Raw genomic sequence first — 15,453 nt, forward strand, 5'->3', positions numbered from 1 at the left:
CTGTAAGATGCTCTTGAAGTACTTTAAGATGGCAGAAGTGCTCTCAGTAAGGAGAAAGCACTGTCAGGGAGTGCACGGTTAGGACATAACCATTAAAGTGTTGTGTACATCTTTATTTCAGAGTCCTACACAGTAGGTTACTGCCAAATGTAACTACTACTCCAGTGAGTTTTGTGGGATTGTTCAGAAGCTGTTATGGAATATATTTATGTGCAAGGATTTGGGTTATGGGATTTCTTCAAGTTAACATGTGCTGCAGGATGGAGGGATGGAGTTTGGAGGCATTTGTCAAAAAAAGCAAATAGTTGTCTGTGCTTTACTAGTGTGCAAAATGCCACTAAGTGTCTTCAGGCATCTAAACGTGTGTGAAAATCTGCCCAAAGAGCTCCTTTTAGGAAACAGCTTGGAAAAATTGTTCATTTTCCTCACTGCTATAAACAAAACCATTTTAATTATTGCAGCTTGGAAAAGTATACTCAAATTTGAGTTATGAGTGATTACATTTTTAATGAGGGGATGAAACATGTGCCCTACAGTAAGTACCTTATTTATTTTGTCTGGGACATTTCACATATTTTGTGCTAAAGTTACCACAGGAACAAGACAGAATTTCATGGGTTAGTAGGCACTCTTTCCTGTTAATGTTTGTCATCTGAAAATATGCCTAATTTTATTTTGCAATCTAGGTTGAAAGGAAATGTTAATTTAACACCATATAGCAATAAAACAAAGAAAGCAGAGTAAAAATGAAAAAAAAGTTATTAAATGGAAATTTGTAAGGAATAGCTATGGAAACACGTATTTTCAGTACAGAGGAGTAGAATTAATGAAAAGTGAAACTTGGAAAAAAAATGGACAGGTTCTGATGAGTCTGGTTTTAACCCTGAAAGATGAGAGGCTTCAGGATAGCCTCACTCTGAGACTTAGGACAGTGATCATCAGGTGGTTACTGATAAAAACCAGCTCTCCTATGGACTTTCCTTGAAAGGCTGGAAGGTAAATGACAGCAAAATACTTGTAATTCACATCCTGGCTTCTAATACAATTAATAGCTTTATAAGGCAGTGGGCAGATTTGGGAAAGTGCAGTTGCCAAGTAAACTTTGAGTTTAGTAAAAACTTTAGGGTGAGTGAAACTTAACTTCCAAACATTTGTCAGCATCAGAGCATCTAGAAATAATTCAAATATTCTCCCACTGTGTACACTGCATATGTAACATCACCATTTTACTGAAATAAGTTGTCAACCTATTTGAGGCAATGGGGGGATGGGATCAGAAAGCAGATGTAGCATGACAGTAACTTGTCTCTACATTACATTCTTCTGATGTGAAATCCCTAAAAAAAAAAAAAAAAAAAAAAAAAAAAATTAAAAAAGGGCCCTAGTATCTGCTATTGTATAAGCTAAATTTTACTCATCTGTGGGCTGAGCTGGCAATTTATGGATAGTTCATATACATAAAATAGAGCAGATTGCATGCTTGGAAGGGAATCTTGCCTTTGGATACCAAAGTTTTATTATGTAATGAATTGCTCAGATTCATCACACATCAGCATCTTTGCTACAGTTGGTGAATGCACCCTGTGACCTGCCTTTGGCTGGAGTCATGCTCTTTGTTCTTTTGCTATCAACCATCAGCAGTACTGGACACAGATTGGGAAGCACAGAAAAAACATTGTATTGAGAGTTTGATGGAGACTTAAATAAAACTTCAGCAGAGGGCTGGAAAGCAGCAGCTCTCCTTTGCCAGCTATTGTGCTGACAGGAGAAGGGCAGGGACAGGGTCACAGATCTCTGAGTCTTTGAAATGCAGGTTGGTTGACTGCTGGAGGCTGCTGGCTGGATTGTTGCTGCTTGTAATGGAGCGTGTTTGTAGCAAGGAAGTGACTGTTCCTGAAAGAGGCTGACATTGCAGTTGTGTCCTCAGTCAAACAGAGGATGTGCTGGCACCACCTCTGCCAGGAATGGAGTGGGAACTGTGGGGTGGTTAATGCTGATGCCCAGACTGTTGTGCTGTATGTGCAGCCAAGTGTGTGTCTCAGTGTCCTTGCATCAAATCATACAAATGGCTCACATTCATAGTGCACATACAGTCTAGACCTTAGAGGCAATTATTCTGTCTGGCTTTTCTCCTCTGTGTAAACTCCATGAAATCTTAATGGAAACACCGGGTGAGGGATGGTAGGAGCTGAGCCCTGCTATGACACCTGATTTGACACCAAGGTGCACCTAAAGCTGCACTCAGCTAAACCTGTCTCGTGTATAACAGCTGGGTGACTTGCCAGAGGTGCATCAGGTCTATTGAAAGCTCAGGAACTGGTCTTAGTTCTCTGTGCTTTTTTATGATGAATGCATGACACTAGTGACCACAAGCAATAGCTGTGAGAAAGCATTTCCTGTGGTGACTGGAGCTAAGTTCCCCAGGGAGCTGTTGTTGAGATTTGCTGACACCAGATACTCCTTCCAGCCTGTGTGTCTCTGGCCAAGCCCTTTATACTGACAAAATTTAACATGTTCAGACCCTCTCCTTGCTCTCCATCTGGATGGGGAGCTGTCAAGCTGCACATTACAGCCTGCAGCTGGCTGTGTCTTCACTGTGGACTGTTAGAGGAACCCTGTCTTTCTGTGCATCAGCAGTGCTTGCCCTGAGCAGGGCAGGAGAGCCAGAAGAGACTGGGTCAACAAAAACCTGGTGGCCAAGCAGCAAAGTTCTCAACATGAAGATGCTGAACCTGCTCTCCATCTCCACTGTGTCACTGGAAAGCTGTAAGTGCTCAAAGCTGAACAGGATATTTCTTTTCTTTGGTGTGAAGGAGATGAAGAGAGTTCAGGATTAGACTCACTGTGCTTACAGCTGAGTATGCTCACCCTTTTCTTACAGGTGTAGATTTGTACTGCAGCTGTACTTGGATTTGGACTGCTGGCTCCCCTATTTCTACGTACTTCGGCTGTTGTGGGTTTTTTTCTTTCAAAAATTGTCCCACAGCTGTTCATACAGATGGCAATAAAACTAGAAGGAAAACAATGTATGTTGAGCATTAATGTCTGTACTATTCCCTTTTTCATTTGGGAGAGTGATCTATTGAGTGGTGGGATACTAAACATGAAGATTTGGAAATATAAGTGCATTAAGGGCTCCTGACAACAGCATTTGGGTTCTAATTATTTCCTAACCCAATATGAATCAACTTGAAATATTTACTGTGGGTGAGATTGTGAATTTCTGTTGGCTCAAGTGCACAGATTTTATGAATGCTTTCACTTTATGACTGTGGATACCAGAAAAAGAAACCCATATGGGGCTTTTTGTTAGTAGATTAGCCTGCTTCCCAACAGGTGCTATGGGAATGGCCTGAAATACATGTTAACCATGTGTTGTATTTGGAAATGTTGACTCTGGTATTTAGAAGCTGTTTATTGGGTGAAATAGCATGTATGGAAAAATGCAGTCTCTGGCTTTCATAGCTCCCTGTTCTCCATTACAATAGTAGGTCTGTTTGTACTGAAAGCAAATCTATTCTATTTATTGACTTCAAGATTTTTTAATGTATTTTTTCTAATGAAATTATGTGGAAAGAAAGATTATATTTAGAAATTATTTTAGAACTACCTGCATAGCATTACTGGTAGGTTTTCTTATGTGAAATGGCACCTTTTTAACAAACAAAACAAACTTATACCCAAGTACATCTCTGAAGAAATGCCAAATGGCAGGGAAGGTCTGTGGCTGACGAACATGTGACCCAATATGTGAAATCTTCTGTCACCTCTGCCTGGGTTAGTCCTGAGCTTAACACTGTACCTGGGCTTTTGACAGGTGAAGCTGGGTTAGGGGCTGTGGAGGGGCTGTTACCAGCCTGGCTCCCAGGGCCCTGCTGGATCCTGGCAGGGGATTCCTTCATGGAGTAGAACCCCAGCAGCTTCCCTAAACTCATCAGCTGAATAGATGGCAGAACTGAAAATATGATGAGCTGGGGCTGCTGGCAGCTGCCTTCAGGGCTGGCAGGGTGGGATATCTGCTTCAACAGAGCTGCAGAGCCCCTGTGCTGGGCCCTGGGCAGCACACACAGCACTGCTCTGTGTGCATGAGCCCAGCCTGGGCATAGAGACCCTTCCAAACGCTCAGCTGAGGTCAGATGTTGGAGCAGCCACATCCTGAAAGCTGAGATGGTGTCACTGTCTCTTGCTCTGTTACCCTCTGTGCAAATGCAAATGCCACGTTACCTGGGCTAAAGGGAGCCCCACACACAGCAAGAGAGAGAGCCCAGTTAAGGACAGGTGATGGCACCTGAGCTTATGAAACTTAATGATCTCTATTTGAAAATTATTTTAATTTAAATACTCTGGCTACTGTCTGATTTATCAGGCATCAGAATTCCTTTGGGCTTCTTTTACAGCAGAATTATATTGTTACAGCAATACATCTGCCATAGTGGCTGTTCCTTATTTGTCTTGGTAGACTAATGCAGTGTGAGTTACTCCACCAGCATGGAGGACATTGTGTTTATTTTAAGAAAGACTTGCTTATTTTTGATGTATCTAATGCCTTGTGTACTTATTTGCCTATCATTTCCACACCCAAACTGTTAAATAAATCAAACGTGTCCAATGTGTAATCACTGACACGATTATTTAAATTGAGGTTTTTTTTCAGGGCAGAATTTGGCAGATTGTATAAAACATGAGAAGTTCTTTTTTTTTCCTATGAAATGCAGTTCTTCTGTCTTCTGCTCTCACTTTTGTATTTCAAATTATTTCTCAGGGTGGTTTGAAAAAAACTGGTAATTTGAATAATTACAAAAGGATCAGCTAAAATAGCTGCTAAGGAAGAGAAGGCTCAGCCACTGTGCTGTTGGTTCTTTCTATTCAGGTGCTTCTTCCACACAGTCTGACCTATGAACTCCATTATTCACCTGTCACTAGTTACCAAATTGGAGGCATATTTCATTTACACTTTTTTTTTTGGCTCTGAATTTTTATTGCTGTTTACAGAACCAAGAGTGGCGACTCAAGTTACTTCTTAATCTTTAATGTCTCGTACCTACTGTTGTTATTTTGGCTGTATGAACTGGTTTTGGATGCTTAAAAATGGCAGCAATTAACTGACTTATAAGTTTTTTGAGTGTGTGTTGCCATTCACAATAGGTCTCCTTGCACACTGATGGAGTAGCAGCCTAAACAACAGCCAGGCAGGTTGGCAGCAAAGTCTTGTGGCTTTTTTTTTTTTTTTTTTAATAAATTGGTTGGAAACAGAAGTGCTGAGGTACTAACAGGCTTACTCCTGCTGACAAGAGTGGTTCCAAAGAGTGTTTATCAATATGGTGATAGCTGCTTTATATATATAAATATAAATATATACATATATATGTACATGTACATATATATATATATATATATGAAGATATTGATGTGTGTGATGTGCAGGCTGTAAAGAAAATGAGTAAAATCAACCTTCAAAGGTCACGAGCCTGTGCAGTGTCCCAGGTCTCAGGAAGTTTCTTAACAGGGATGGAGACTATTTGTAATGTCTTCCATGTGCTGTTGCAGATCCTAACTCAGCTACAGATTATTTTTAGGGGGAAGCTGGATTCAGGGGCAGCAATCACTGCTGTGTAATGTTTTAAGGACCTTTGTCTCAACCTTTTTCCTGGAACGCTGTCATGTGAAACACTCCTTAGAAACTGTCCAAGTTCTGACATACAACTGAAAGATTTGATCTTGAAAGGGAAAATAGTAAGACTCTTTACTGGGGATTATAGCTGAATATGTACTCAGTGAGAAACTGCCTTCTGCCTACTTGGCACATAGAAACACATTCTTGTGGTGCTAAACTACCCTTCCTGTCTTAAAAACTAATGTGTGAGTTTAACTGAATAAGCAACACACTCAAAAACCAGCTCTGGTTACTTTCTCACTACAAATGAGTGACAAAAAAAAAATCAAAAGCTTCACCAGGATCTTGTTTTGATTTTTTTTTAATGACTAAACTCTCATTTTTTAAGGACTAAACAGCACAAAACCAATCAACCATGAACAAGATAATTGTAAATGTACATTCAGTAATTTCAGATGTGTTAGTCTGTAACTAAATTGTGCAAACTGACCTCAATACTTGTTACCTCCTAACTCTTCCTCCCCCTCTCACATGAAAGATTCATACTCAGCACAGCTCTGAGACACTGCTCAGTCAGTAGAAATATTTTTACTACTTTCAGGAGGGAATGGATTAGGCTAGACACTGAAATAAAAACTTTTCTGGCCTGTTTTAACTTCCCCTACCTCAACATTTGCTTTTCTTGAGCAGAATACCTTTGCTGACTATCAGACTGGTATGGTTTTTACTACCAGGAAACCTCTGACAGGTTTTTCCTTTTGACATGACATGATGTAAGATTTATATGATCCAAGATGTGCAACACTTTTCTAATCTAATAATTTAATTTGATAGTGCAAATACAAAACTGGCAATTAAGTGGACCAAAAAAAATTTTCTTACAGGACAACTCTGTTCAATCCTTTCTATTTCAGAAGGAGTCCTTGGTAAATCCTGTTCAAAATCAGATTACCTCTTTTGTGTTTTCGTGTCTCATGAAGGAGAACAAATTTTTATAATTCATTGTGTTGAAGACCTTGAGAGATTCTGCTGGATAAGTCTTGCAAATGCTTCTTTACCTAGCAGAAGCAAAACACATCAAAGAAATGTTAGTAAGGAAATGAACTGTCAATATCATTTATTATGATTTTGCTATCAGTGTATGTGACAACAGGAACAGCAGACACCAGGGGGATTTCAGGCATTTTAAAATTAGGTCTATAAAACCCAGCTATGCATACCCCGTGCCAGCCATAGAGCACAGGTGTGCCTTAAATTCCCCCCTGGAAGTCATTCAACTTGCATAAAAAATCAGCACTGGTTAATCTACATACCCTGTTACTGAGTTACACTTTCAATACATATGTAAAATGGATTTATACAGACCTTATATCCTAGTTCTTTTGTCTTTTCTTCCAGCATGGCATATTTCTCTTTGTTTCTGTTCAGATGATCCTTATCTCCAGTTCCCTCTATGTGCTTTAGTTTCTGGTGTGAGATCTCTAATTGTTTCTGATAATGATGATGTTTTTCAATTTTTGCTTCAAAGTGTTTCAGCTCGTCCTAAGACAACAAATACACACAGCTTCAGAGGATTTTCTCCGCAGGGCTTTATCTCTCTTTTCTTGCCAAGACATCCCTAAAGCTATTTTACAAAGTCAAGCGCAGAAAGCCTTTTCAGTTCTGTTTTCTTAAGAATGTCTGGACAATGCATTATCATCACCACCCTGATACTCAGTTCTGAAGACAGGTGCTGAAAATGCCCAACTGCAGAGTCCTCAGAAGGAGACTGCTGATGGCTGTGAGGCTGCAGGAGATGACAGCAGCGATTCCCAAATAAAAGTTCACAGGTAAGACTAGTGGTGTAGACTGGGGGAAGGGAGGTGGACAATTTTTAAGAGAAGCCTCTTTTCCATATTAGGTCCTGGCTTTGCTATTTTGTGCTCAGACTTAAATGTTTTCTGAGTTTGCAGTCTGCTGAGATGAATCTGAAACAGGACAAAATGCCAAATAAAAAGCCATGGTAGGAAAGTCTTCAAAAAGATGACATTGCTCAAAGTCCCATCTGACCTGGCCTTGAACACTTCTAGGGATGGGGTACCTGGGCAACCTGTTCCAGTGTCTCACTATCCTCACAATAGAGAATTTCTCCCAAATATCTAATCTAAATTTACCCTCTTTATCATGGTACTTTTGGGTCAGTTCAACATGCCAAGCTAGCAGTACAAGAGGTGGGCTTGAGGGGGAAATTGTTGGGTATACAGTATACCACTTTCCTAAGCAGTAATTACATTAGGACACTGGGTAAGAGAGGGAAATCTGGTGCACTGGAAACAAACATGCTGCGTATAATCTTTCAAAGACTTAAAATATGCAACTTTTGTGTTCATGGGATTCAGAATTTTTATTTTGCCAGTTATAACAGAACCATACATATGGTCAGTTACGTACCTGTTTATATATTTGAAATACTAGAAAGAAGCCACCATTTTTTTATGGTGTCAGAGGAGCATACAGAAGAGGCTGCACTCAGAGTAACCCGGAGTGTTTATGTAGGAAAATAGCTTTCCATAAGAGACCTAACTGGAATTCTCCTTACCCGAAAAGACTTAAGTTCCTTCTCAGTGAAATTGGCTGATTTGGCCATGTCCCACAAATCAATCACTCTTGGTTCTTCAAATTCTAAGGAAACATAACAGTAAATGAAAATCTGGACACTATGCATCTACGCTCAGCTCCTGGTTTTAGCCAGGAGAGAAACAATTTTGTTTCTAACAATTTTCCTGTTTCCTTTCAGTTTAGCCTCTTCTAAGTAGCTGAACTTGCTGAAATTAACAGCATGTTTTTCAGTCAGCGTCTGCTTCTAGAGCTGATAACACTCAATGTTAATATTTGTAGCTCACGAAAGATGAGCATGCTTTCTCACATACATACACACAGATACACGAAGCACTGCATTACTCACAGGTCAATTTAGATGAAAAGGGAGAAAAATCCAAGTACTTAAAGTACTAAAACTTACAGTATTGCTGCAACAAGCATTCTCTTAAAAAAAAAAAGAGAACAAACACCCTAGAAGCTGAATAATGGCATCGCTTGCCCTGTGTGCTGTCCCACTTACCTGCCCTCCTGGGGCTGAACATGTAATATCCCTTCTCAGGTGGACATGGGAGACAGCACTACCCCTTTTCCCTGTCCTTTCATTAGGATTCTAGTGTTGGCTTCTGAATAGAACATGCTGGCTGTGTCTCTTCAGCCTGTTTTTGTCACACCATGTACTTCAATACTACATCTTAATACTTGCCAAGTGATTATTTTTTTTTAAAAAAAGAGGAAAATAAGCATAAAACCCCCTGTATCTTACCACTGGTTGTGTCATATCCCTGGTGACTGACTTTCCGCAAACGCTCAAACCCCTGATTGATGCTTCTCAGCTTCTCCTTGAGCTCTCTGTGTTTGTTGTGCAAGATTTCCTCTTTCACCAAATTCTCTTCAGATGGGCTGATAACATTTTTGTGGATATCTGTTGAAGAAGAAAAGTGATATTGATTGTGGGCCAAATCCTGACAGGTCAAAAGCTCCAGAAATTCCCCAAATCTGAGATGAAAAAAAGGTAAGTTTATAGTGTTACAAAGTTATAAGTTTATAGTGTTATAAGTTATAACCTGAGTGTAAGTAAAGCATCAACACCAGACTTTAAGAAGCAGTAATTCCTCCTGCAGGTCAATATTAAGATCAATGATGTCCCTCAGTAGTGTGGAGGGTGATGTTATAGAAATGCCTTTAGCTCCTGCTGGTCAAGGTTTTAGTACAGAAATGTTCTTACTTTCCTAGGTGAGCTATTGCTCAAGGAAATGGGAGAGGGATGGTTGATGAGTCCTGAGCTCTCTTTCAGGACACCTGACATATAGCAGCTTCCAGTTTGGACTCTACAATGCAAACATCAAACTGCCTATAAGCTTTAGAATAGTTGAGCTTTAACAGTTTTAGTTAGGATTAGTACAGGAAGCTGTATGCTCATGTACTCAATGATTTAATAGACCTCAGGCTCAGTGCCAAAGATATTAAAATATATCCTCTAGGACTCAAAGCTGGTGAGATAAAACATGCAGGTTCTGTGCAGCTGTGGGCTTATGCTTGCTGTATGATTTCCAGTAAACTACTGTGGCCATAATTTCTAATCTGATGGCATCTTCTCCACTTGAAATGCAGGTAGAATCAAAAAAACAGAAATGGCAACTCTTCATTAGCTGGCAAGATTTTTGGCAGCTAATGCAGAACTAGACCCAGCAAGTCTCTGGAACTACCAGCATCTGCAAGTAGTTGTCACAGATCTGTCAGACTTCAGGAGTTTTGAAGAAACTTGGAAACAATGGAGACAGTGGGCAGAGAAAAGTGTTGTACAGATCTCAAAACATCAGAGGAATGTTCAGGCACCTTCTGTTCTGCTCACAGTCTCCAGTAGAATATTGTATTCATGAATCTTTTCTTTGTGATGCTTAAATTCTCTCCAAAGCTTATCCAGCTCCTCTTCAGAGAACTTCCCAGAGGTCTTGGCCTGAAAGAAACACAAGCTTAATATGCTTTCCAGGCAAAGTGTTTTAAGTGCATTCAACTGCCAAAACTTCCTCCCACTTCCCACCACATTTAAAGTCCAGCTTTTCTTTAAGATCTTTTGTTTTAAATCCCTTTATATTAGTGTGAGGTCAGGATTTAGACATCAACAGATCTGGTGGCTTTAATCATGTGTGAAAAGGAATTTGCTTCAGACCACTACTGCCAGACTTGCTACAGACTACCCAGTGAAATGTGGCTGTCATTTCTAGTCCATGGGAAACAATTTAATACAGAAATAAGGGCCATAGAGCTCCATATACAACTGTAAGGGGGCTGTTTGCATGAGGGATGCAGACTGACACTGAGCACTGTCTTTACTTACTCTTACTCTACTGGCAAGTGAAGATTTTATCACTCCTGTGCTTTTGCTCCGTGGAGATTTTCTCCTGATTGAACTACTTTTTAGCAATTAGGGAAGCACTCATCAGGCAGCTGGCACACTACTCACAAATCCAGTGACTTGCTGCAATTCATGATCAAAAGTGAATGTTTTTGATACTTTTCAGCCCCAGCCCTTTTTTTGCTTAGGGAATATTTCTACCTAATGCACTTTACCCAAAGCACAAAGCATAACATCCCTTGCCAGAGCTGTACCTACTTACAGTAACATTTTAAACCCCAGCACATCATTTTTCTGCTTTACTACCACTGCCCTTGACTATTGTAGGAATTATTTTCTTTATCTGACTGCTTGTTTCCTAAAACTGTAAATATTTCATTTTAACCTCACCTGTTTTAAGTGCCCAGTGACAGTGCAGTTTCTATTGCTTATCCATAAATGCAAATCCTGGAAATTTTCACTTTAATACCAAATTGGGAAAGTCCTTATATAAAATCCTCTGCTATACATTTCACTTTTTAACAGTCTATGAAATGTTTGTATTTTAAATGCACCTTTTTTTAAAAGCCCAAAAACAACAAGAAAAAGGGGAACACCACCATAGGCATACTACCACACAGTGTAATAATCACATAAAGAAAAATCCTGAGTTCACTTGGGTGTTTTCTTTGGCAAAAAGAACCTGCCACACCTGGTAACCTGGATGTAGGTGAGATGCCCTCAGGACACAAAGGTGACAGCTACAGAGCAAAGCAGCTTGGCTTAAATAGTAAAGCTATTCAGTTCCAAGTAGGGGATCTCAGAAGATGCAGACAATAGTTCAGTAAAGAAAGACAGTTTTCCTACACTCAAGTTCCTGGAAACCTTACACACCTTGCTCCATAATTTTTCCAGTCTTGGATCATCTAATGTATCACTTTCTGCCCCATCTTTAATGTAGTTGGTATCAGCTAGCTGAGAGTTCTTCTTTCCATTCATTCCATACTTAGTCATAATGACTGAAAAGGAATAAAAGATAAAGAAACATTAGAATCAACTAATAAACCAACTAACTAGTGCCACAAAAATGATCAGTGAGATGGAACACCTCCCCCAGGACGACAAGCTGAGGAATTGTTCAGCCTGGAGAAGAGACAGCTCTAAGGTGACCTTATAGCAACTTTCCAACATCTGAAGGGGGCCTACAAAAAAGCTGGGGTAGGACTTTGCATGGGTGTGCAGTGAGAGGACAAGAGGCAATGGTTTAAAATTTTAAGAGGTTTAAGAAGGTTAAACATCAGGAAAAAATTATTTCCTGTGAGGGTGGTGAGATGCTGGAAACAGTTGCTGAGGGAAGTTGTGGCTGCCCCCTCCCTGGAAGTCTTCAAGACCAGGTTGGATGGGGCCTTAACAAGGTGTCCTTGCTCATGGCAGGGGGGTTAGAACTAGATGATTCCAACCCTAGCCATTCAAAAAAACCTCTGTATATATGGAAAATGAGAGACTTGCTACACCCTTGATTTGCAGAGCTGGATTTTGCAGCTCAAAGTGGAAAAGACAAAAGTTTAAGACAAAGCTCTTTAATGACCTCTTCTGAAAACAACAGGAGCAAAGAATCAGTTAACCTCCTGCAGCTCTCTACTGACCTCCAAAGAACTCATGTGCTCACTGCCTGTAAAGACAACCTGTTATTTAATGGTTCAAACACAAACACAGGTGTCTAACCATGCATGTGTCTGACACCAAGTTTAAACTCCTTCTGCAAAGATACACCTTACCATCCAAGTTACGTCTGAGTTTGGCTTCCTTCTCTCCATCTTCATCCAGCCCTTCAGCCTTCAGTTTTTTCCAGCTTAGCTCATCCTTTTCTTGTATTTTTAGATCACTGTGCAATTCTGCCAGTTTCACAGCAGACAGATGAAGCTAGGAAGAACAGAGAAAGGTTTGTATTCAGTTATGTGGAATTACCTCTTGCTGCAGCCTTACCTCAGGAGCCAGAACAGCACTCACAGCTAACACAGCACAGCATTTTTTTCTTGTACTCTCATGGTACATATCCATCTGAATTTAGGGGCCTTAAGGTATGAGCCCTTGCCTATGAACATCTCTTGCTTATGGACATGGCCACGCTCCAAATATACTAGTATTAACAGAGAGTGACCATGGAGCCATCTCTCTCAGCTCTTCAGCTACTTGGACAACAATTAAATTACACAAGGGTTAAAAAAAATCTGTCTTTCTTTGGTGTTCCTTCAAGTAGTATTTAAGTGGGGTTTTCCTTCCACTTTTAATGGGACTGCCTTCTAAAAATGTCCAGTACCAATAACAAAGAATGTTAAAAAAATAACTAATTAAGTCAATTCTTTCACTAATTCATAAAGGCAGTAATCACCAAACTTCTCAAACAATGCACCATTGCCCCCACATGCTTTCTTGAGAACGACCTTCCACTTGTAGCCATGTAGTTACAGTGAACTGGTAATTTTATTCATCAGTTTTGCAGACTACCAGGACACTGAGGATGGCCTTGCAGACCAAAGAACTGCTTCATCAGCAATTTTTACTATGATAAAAGTGCAAAATTTTCTAAGATCACTTCTTAACATGTTTTATGTGCATCAAAAATATACAAAAGGTAGAGGCATTCCTGTCCCACACAACATAACAAAAAGCTATTGAGGCTGAAGCTATGTAAAAAAAAAACCCTACACAAAGATTTAACTGAGTGATGGGTCGGCTTGAAATTTTGTGAAATCTAGTGAAAACAGGAACAGAGACAATGACTAACATGCAGTTGGGTAAGCAGTACTGCTGTAAGTTGAGCCTGAACTTCTTAACTTCCAGATTTTAGATACTTCACTTACGCAGTTTAAATCAAAGAAACGTAACATAGAATATTAAAGCTTATTAACTTCTTTTGTGAGTGGTAAGAAAAAGTCCAGAGAAGAAAGGAGACTGAAAAACATAAGCAGTGTGATTTCCACACAGTTCTGCCTGAGCTGCCTAAGTCCTACTACCTCCAACCATGACCAGACAGCTCCAGTTTCATTATCAAACATTGTCCTAACTCCCATCCCACCCTTCTCCCATTGAGTGTTTTTTTGATAACTTCTTTTGGCATGCTGGTTGGCAGTAATATTGCAGGGGTTCCAATTTTTACTAAAGCCAGGGATGTCCTGCCTCTAATCCAATAGCTCAGGTTGGGGAAAGTCTCTCCATGATCCAGGTATCCAGAATTAACATTTACTACATTGCTTTGCTGAAGAACTGGACCTTCACCAGGCATGACCCTAAGTTCCATACTCCTCAATATTCTGGGGATGAATATGAGTGTAGTGCACTCCCCTCCTCCTGCCAGAGCCGTTTTGCTTAGCTGTAATTAAATATTCACACTACAATTAAATACTTTTTACTCTATTTTCATTTCATTTATTTATTTATTTATTTAGGTCTAAGTGGGGAAAGCTCAAGTACCACTGTCAAAATCAACTCTCTCTCTAGGACTGGCGATAACCATCTGCTGGTCCTCCTGCACATGACTACATCACTTGGAATAAACGAAGGTGTTGTAAACATCGAAGTAGAGGGTTCCTAATTCTCCTGTGCAGTGAGCTCCTGTCCTGTCCGAAGCAGGAACTGAGGCCACCACTCTCACCCAGATGAGAGCATCACTCCTTTAACAAAAGCGCCAGAGCATTCCACCCGCCAGCGAAGAGCCCGTCTCAGCCCTGCCATGGGACCGGAGGGACTTCACTCTTCCACTTCCCGGATTTAAACACGGGACAACCAACGCTTCCCGTGACACACACAGGAGAGGGGAAGGAGCTGCCTCCTCCTGAGGGAAGGCCTCACACAGCCCGGCTGTTCCCGGGGACCGGGGCTCTCGGAGCTGCCGCCAGCGGGCGTCAGGCCTGAAAACCCAACAAAAGGCACCGCAGCCCTGCGGCCCAACACCGAGCCGGGGCCGGACGGCCTCGCTGTCTCCTCACACACAAATTCTCCGCTTCCCCCATCTCCTGAGGCGGCCGACAGGGAATGAGTGCTCAGAGCGGTCAATTCTGACCCTTGCTCCCCCTCAGAGCTCCGGCCGCGTCCCCGCTCCTCCCGCGCCGCCTCACTCACCCGCTGCGCCTTCTCCCAGACCTGGTTCAGCCTCACCACCCGGAACTCCCCAGTCTCCCGCCGCTTGGCACCGGCAGCCGCCAACCCCTCGTTGGCTTCCCGGGAGTATTTGCTGGCCTGGGAGGCAGCGGCAAAGAGAAGCGCTGCGCCGAGAGCCGCCAGAGCCCGCACCGCCGCCATGTCGCGCTGGACCGAGGAGTACAAGTCCCGAGATGCCGCACGGCTCCCGCCCCCTGAGCCCTGGGCGGGAACGGCGCCTTTGGGAATGGAAAAGGATGGGAATGGGAATGTGGTGCAGGTGGGGAATCTAGCATCTAGTTTGAGGTCCAGATTTGGGCTGTTTCCCTCCAAGAGACTCCCTGTCGTTCTCCTGAGCGTTTGCTTCATAAATGTGGAAATATGCTGAATGTGGCAGTTTTTGTGGGTGGGTTTTGCGGAATTTTTGTTTTTTCCATTCTCTGCAGCGAACGCACTCGTACCCCGTGTGTTCCTCAGCGGCGTGTTGCTGTCAGCTGTGGGACGAAAAGGATAGAATGGGTTTAAACATCACCTCTTTGGTTGAACGAAGTCTTCAGGTATTAGCACAATGCTCAAAGAGTATACAGACTCCCTAAATTACAAGATTTGGTCCCAAAGAAGTGTAAGAAATATGATGAGAATGGGAAGCTCGCTTGAAAGCATCCCTCCCATTTCCATGGCAGCAAACGAGTGCTCCATGTGGTATCTCTCACTCCGCTGGCTGATGCTGAGCTGTGGGTCCGGTTCCTGCGGCTCAGTCTGGGTTTGTGAACACGGAGGGATC

The 15,453-nt window shown here is 41.6% G+C and overlaps 1 protein-coding gene across 1 annotated transcript; it reads right to left on the reverse strand.

Annotated features, from left to right (window-relative positions):
• Window positions 1–6,468: 6,468 nt before the first annotated feature.
• Window positions 6,469–14,870, reverse strand: LRPAP1 (LDL receptor related protein associated protein 1). Its single transcript, XM_071753387.1, has 8 exons — window positions 14,652–14,870; window positions 12,308–12,452; window positions 11,424–11,548; window positions 10,031–10,151; window positions 8,958–9,116; window positions 8,193–8,275; window positions 6,980–7,156; window positions 6,469–6,672 (listed from the first exon to the last, which is right to left on the reverse strand). The coding sequence occupies exons 1-8, from the start codon at window positions 14,829–14,831 to the stop codon at window positions 6,607–6,609; spliced, it is 1,056 nt and encodes a 351-aa protein (XP_071609488.1). The 5' UTR covers window positions 14,832–14,870; the 3' UTR covers window positions 6,469–6,606.
• Between the last annotated feature and the right edge of the window lie 583 nt (window positions 14,871–15,453).

Source organism: Heliangelus exortis, chromosome 10 (genome assembly GCF_036169615.1).
Source record: "Heliangelus exortis chromosome 10, bHelExo1.hap1, whole genome shotgun sequence".
Lineage (NCBI taxonomy): Eukaryota > Metazoa > Chordata > Aves > Apodiformes > Trochilidae > Heliangelus > Heliangelus exortis.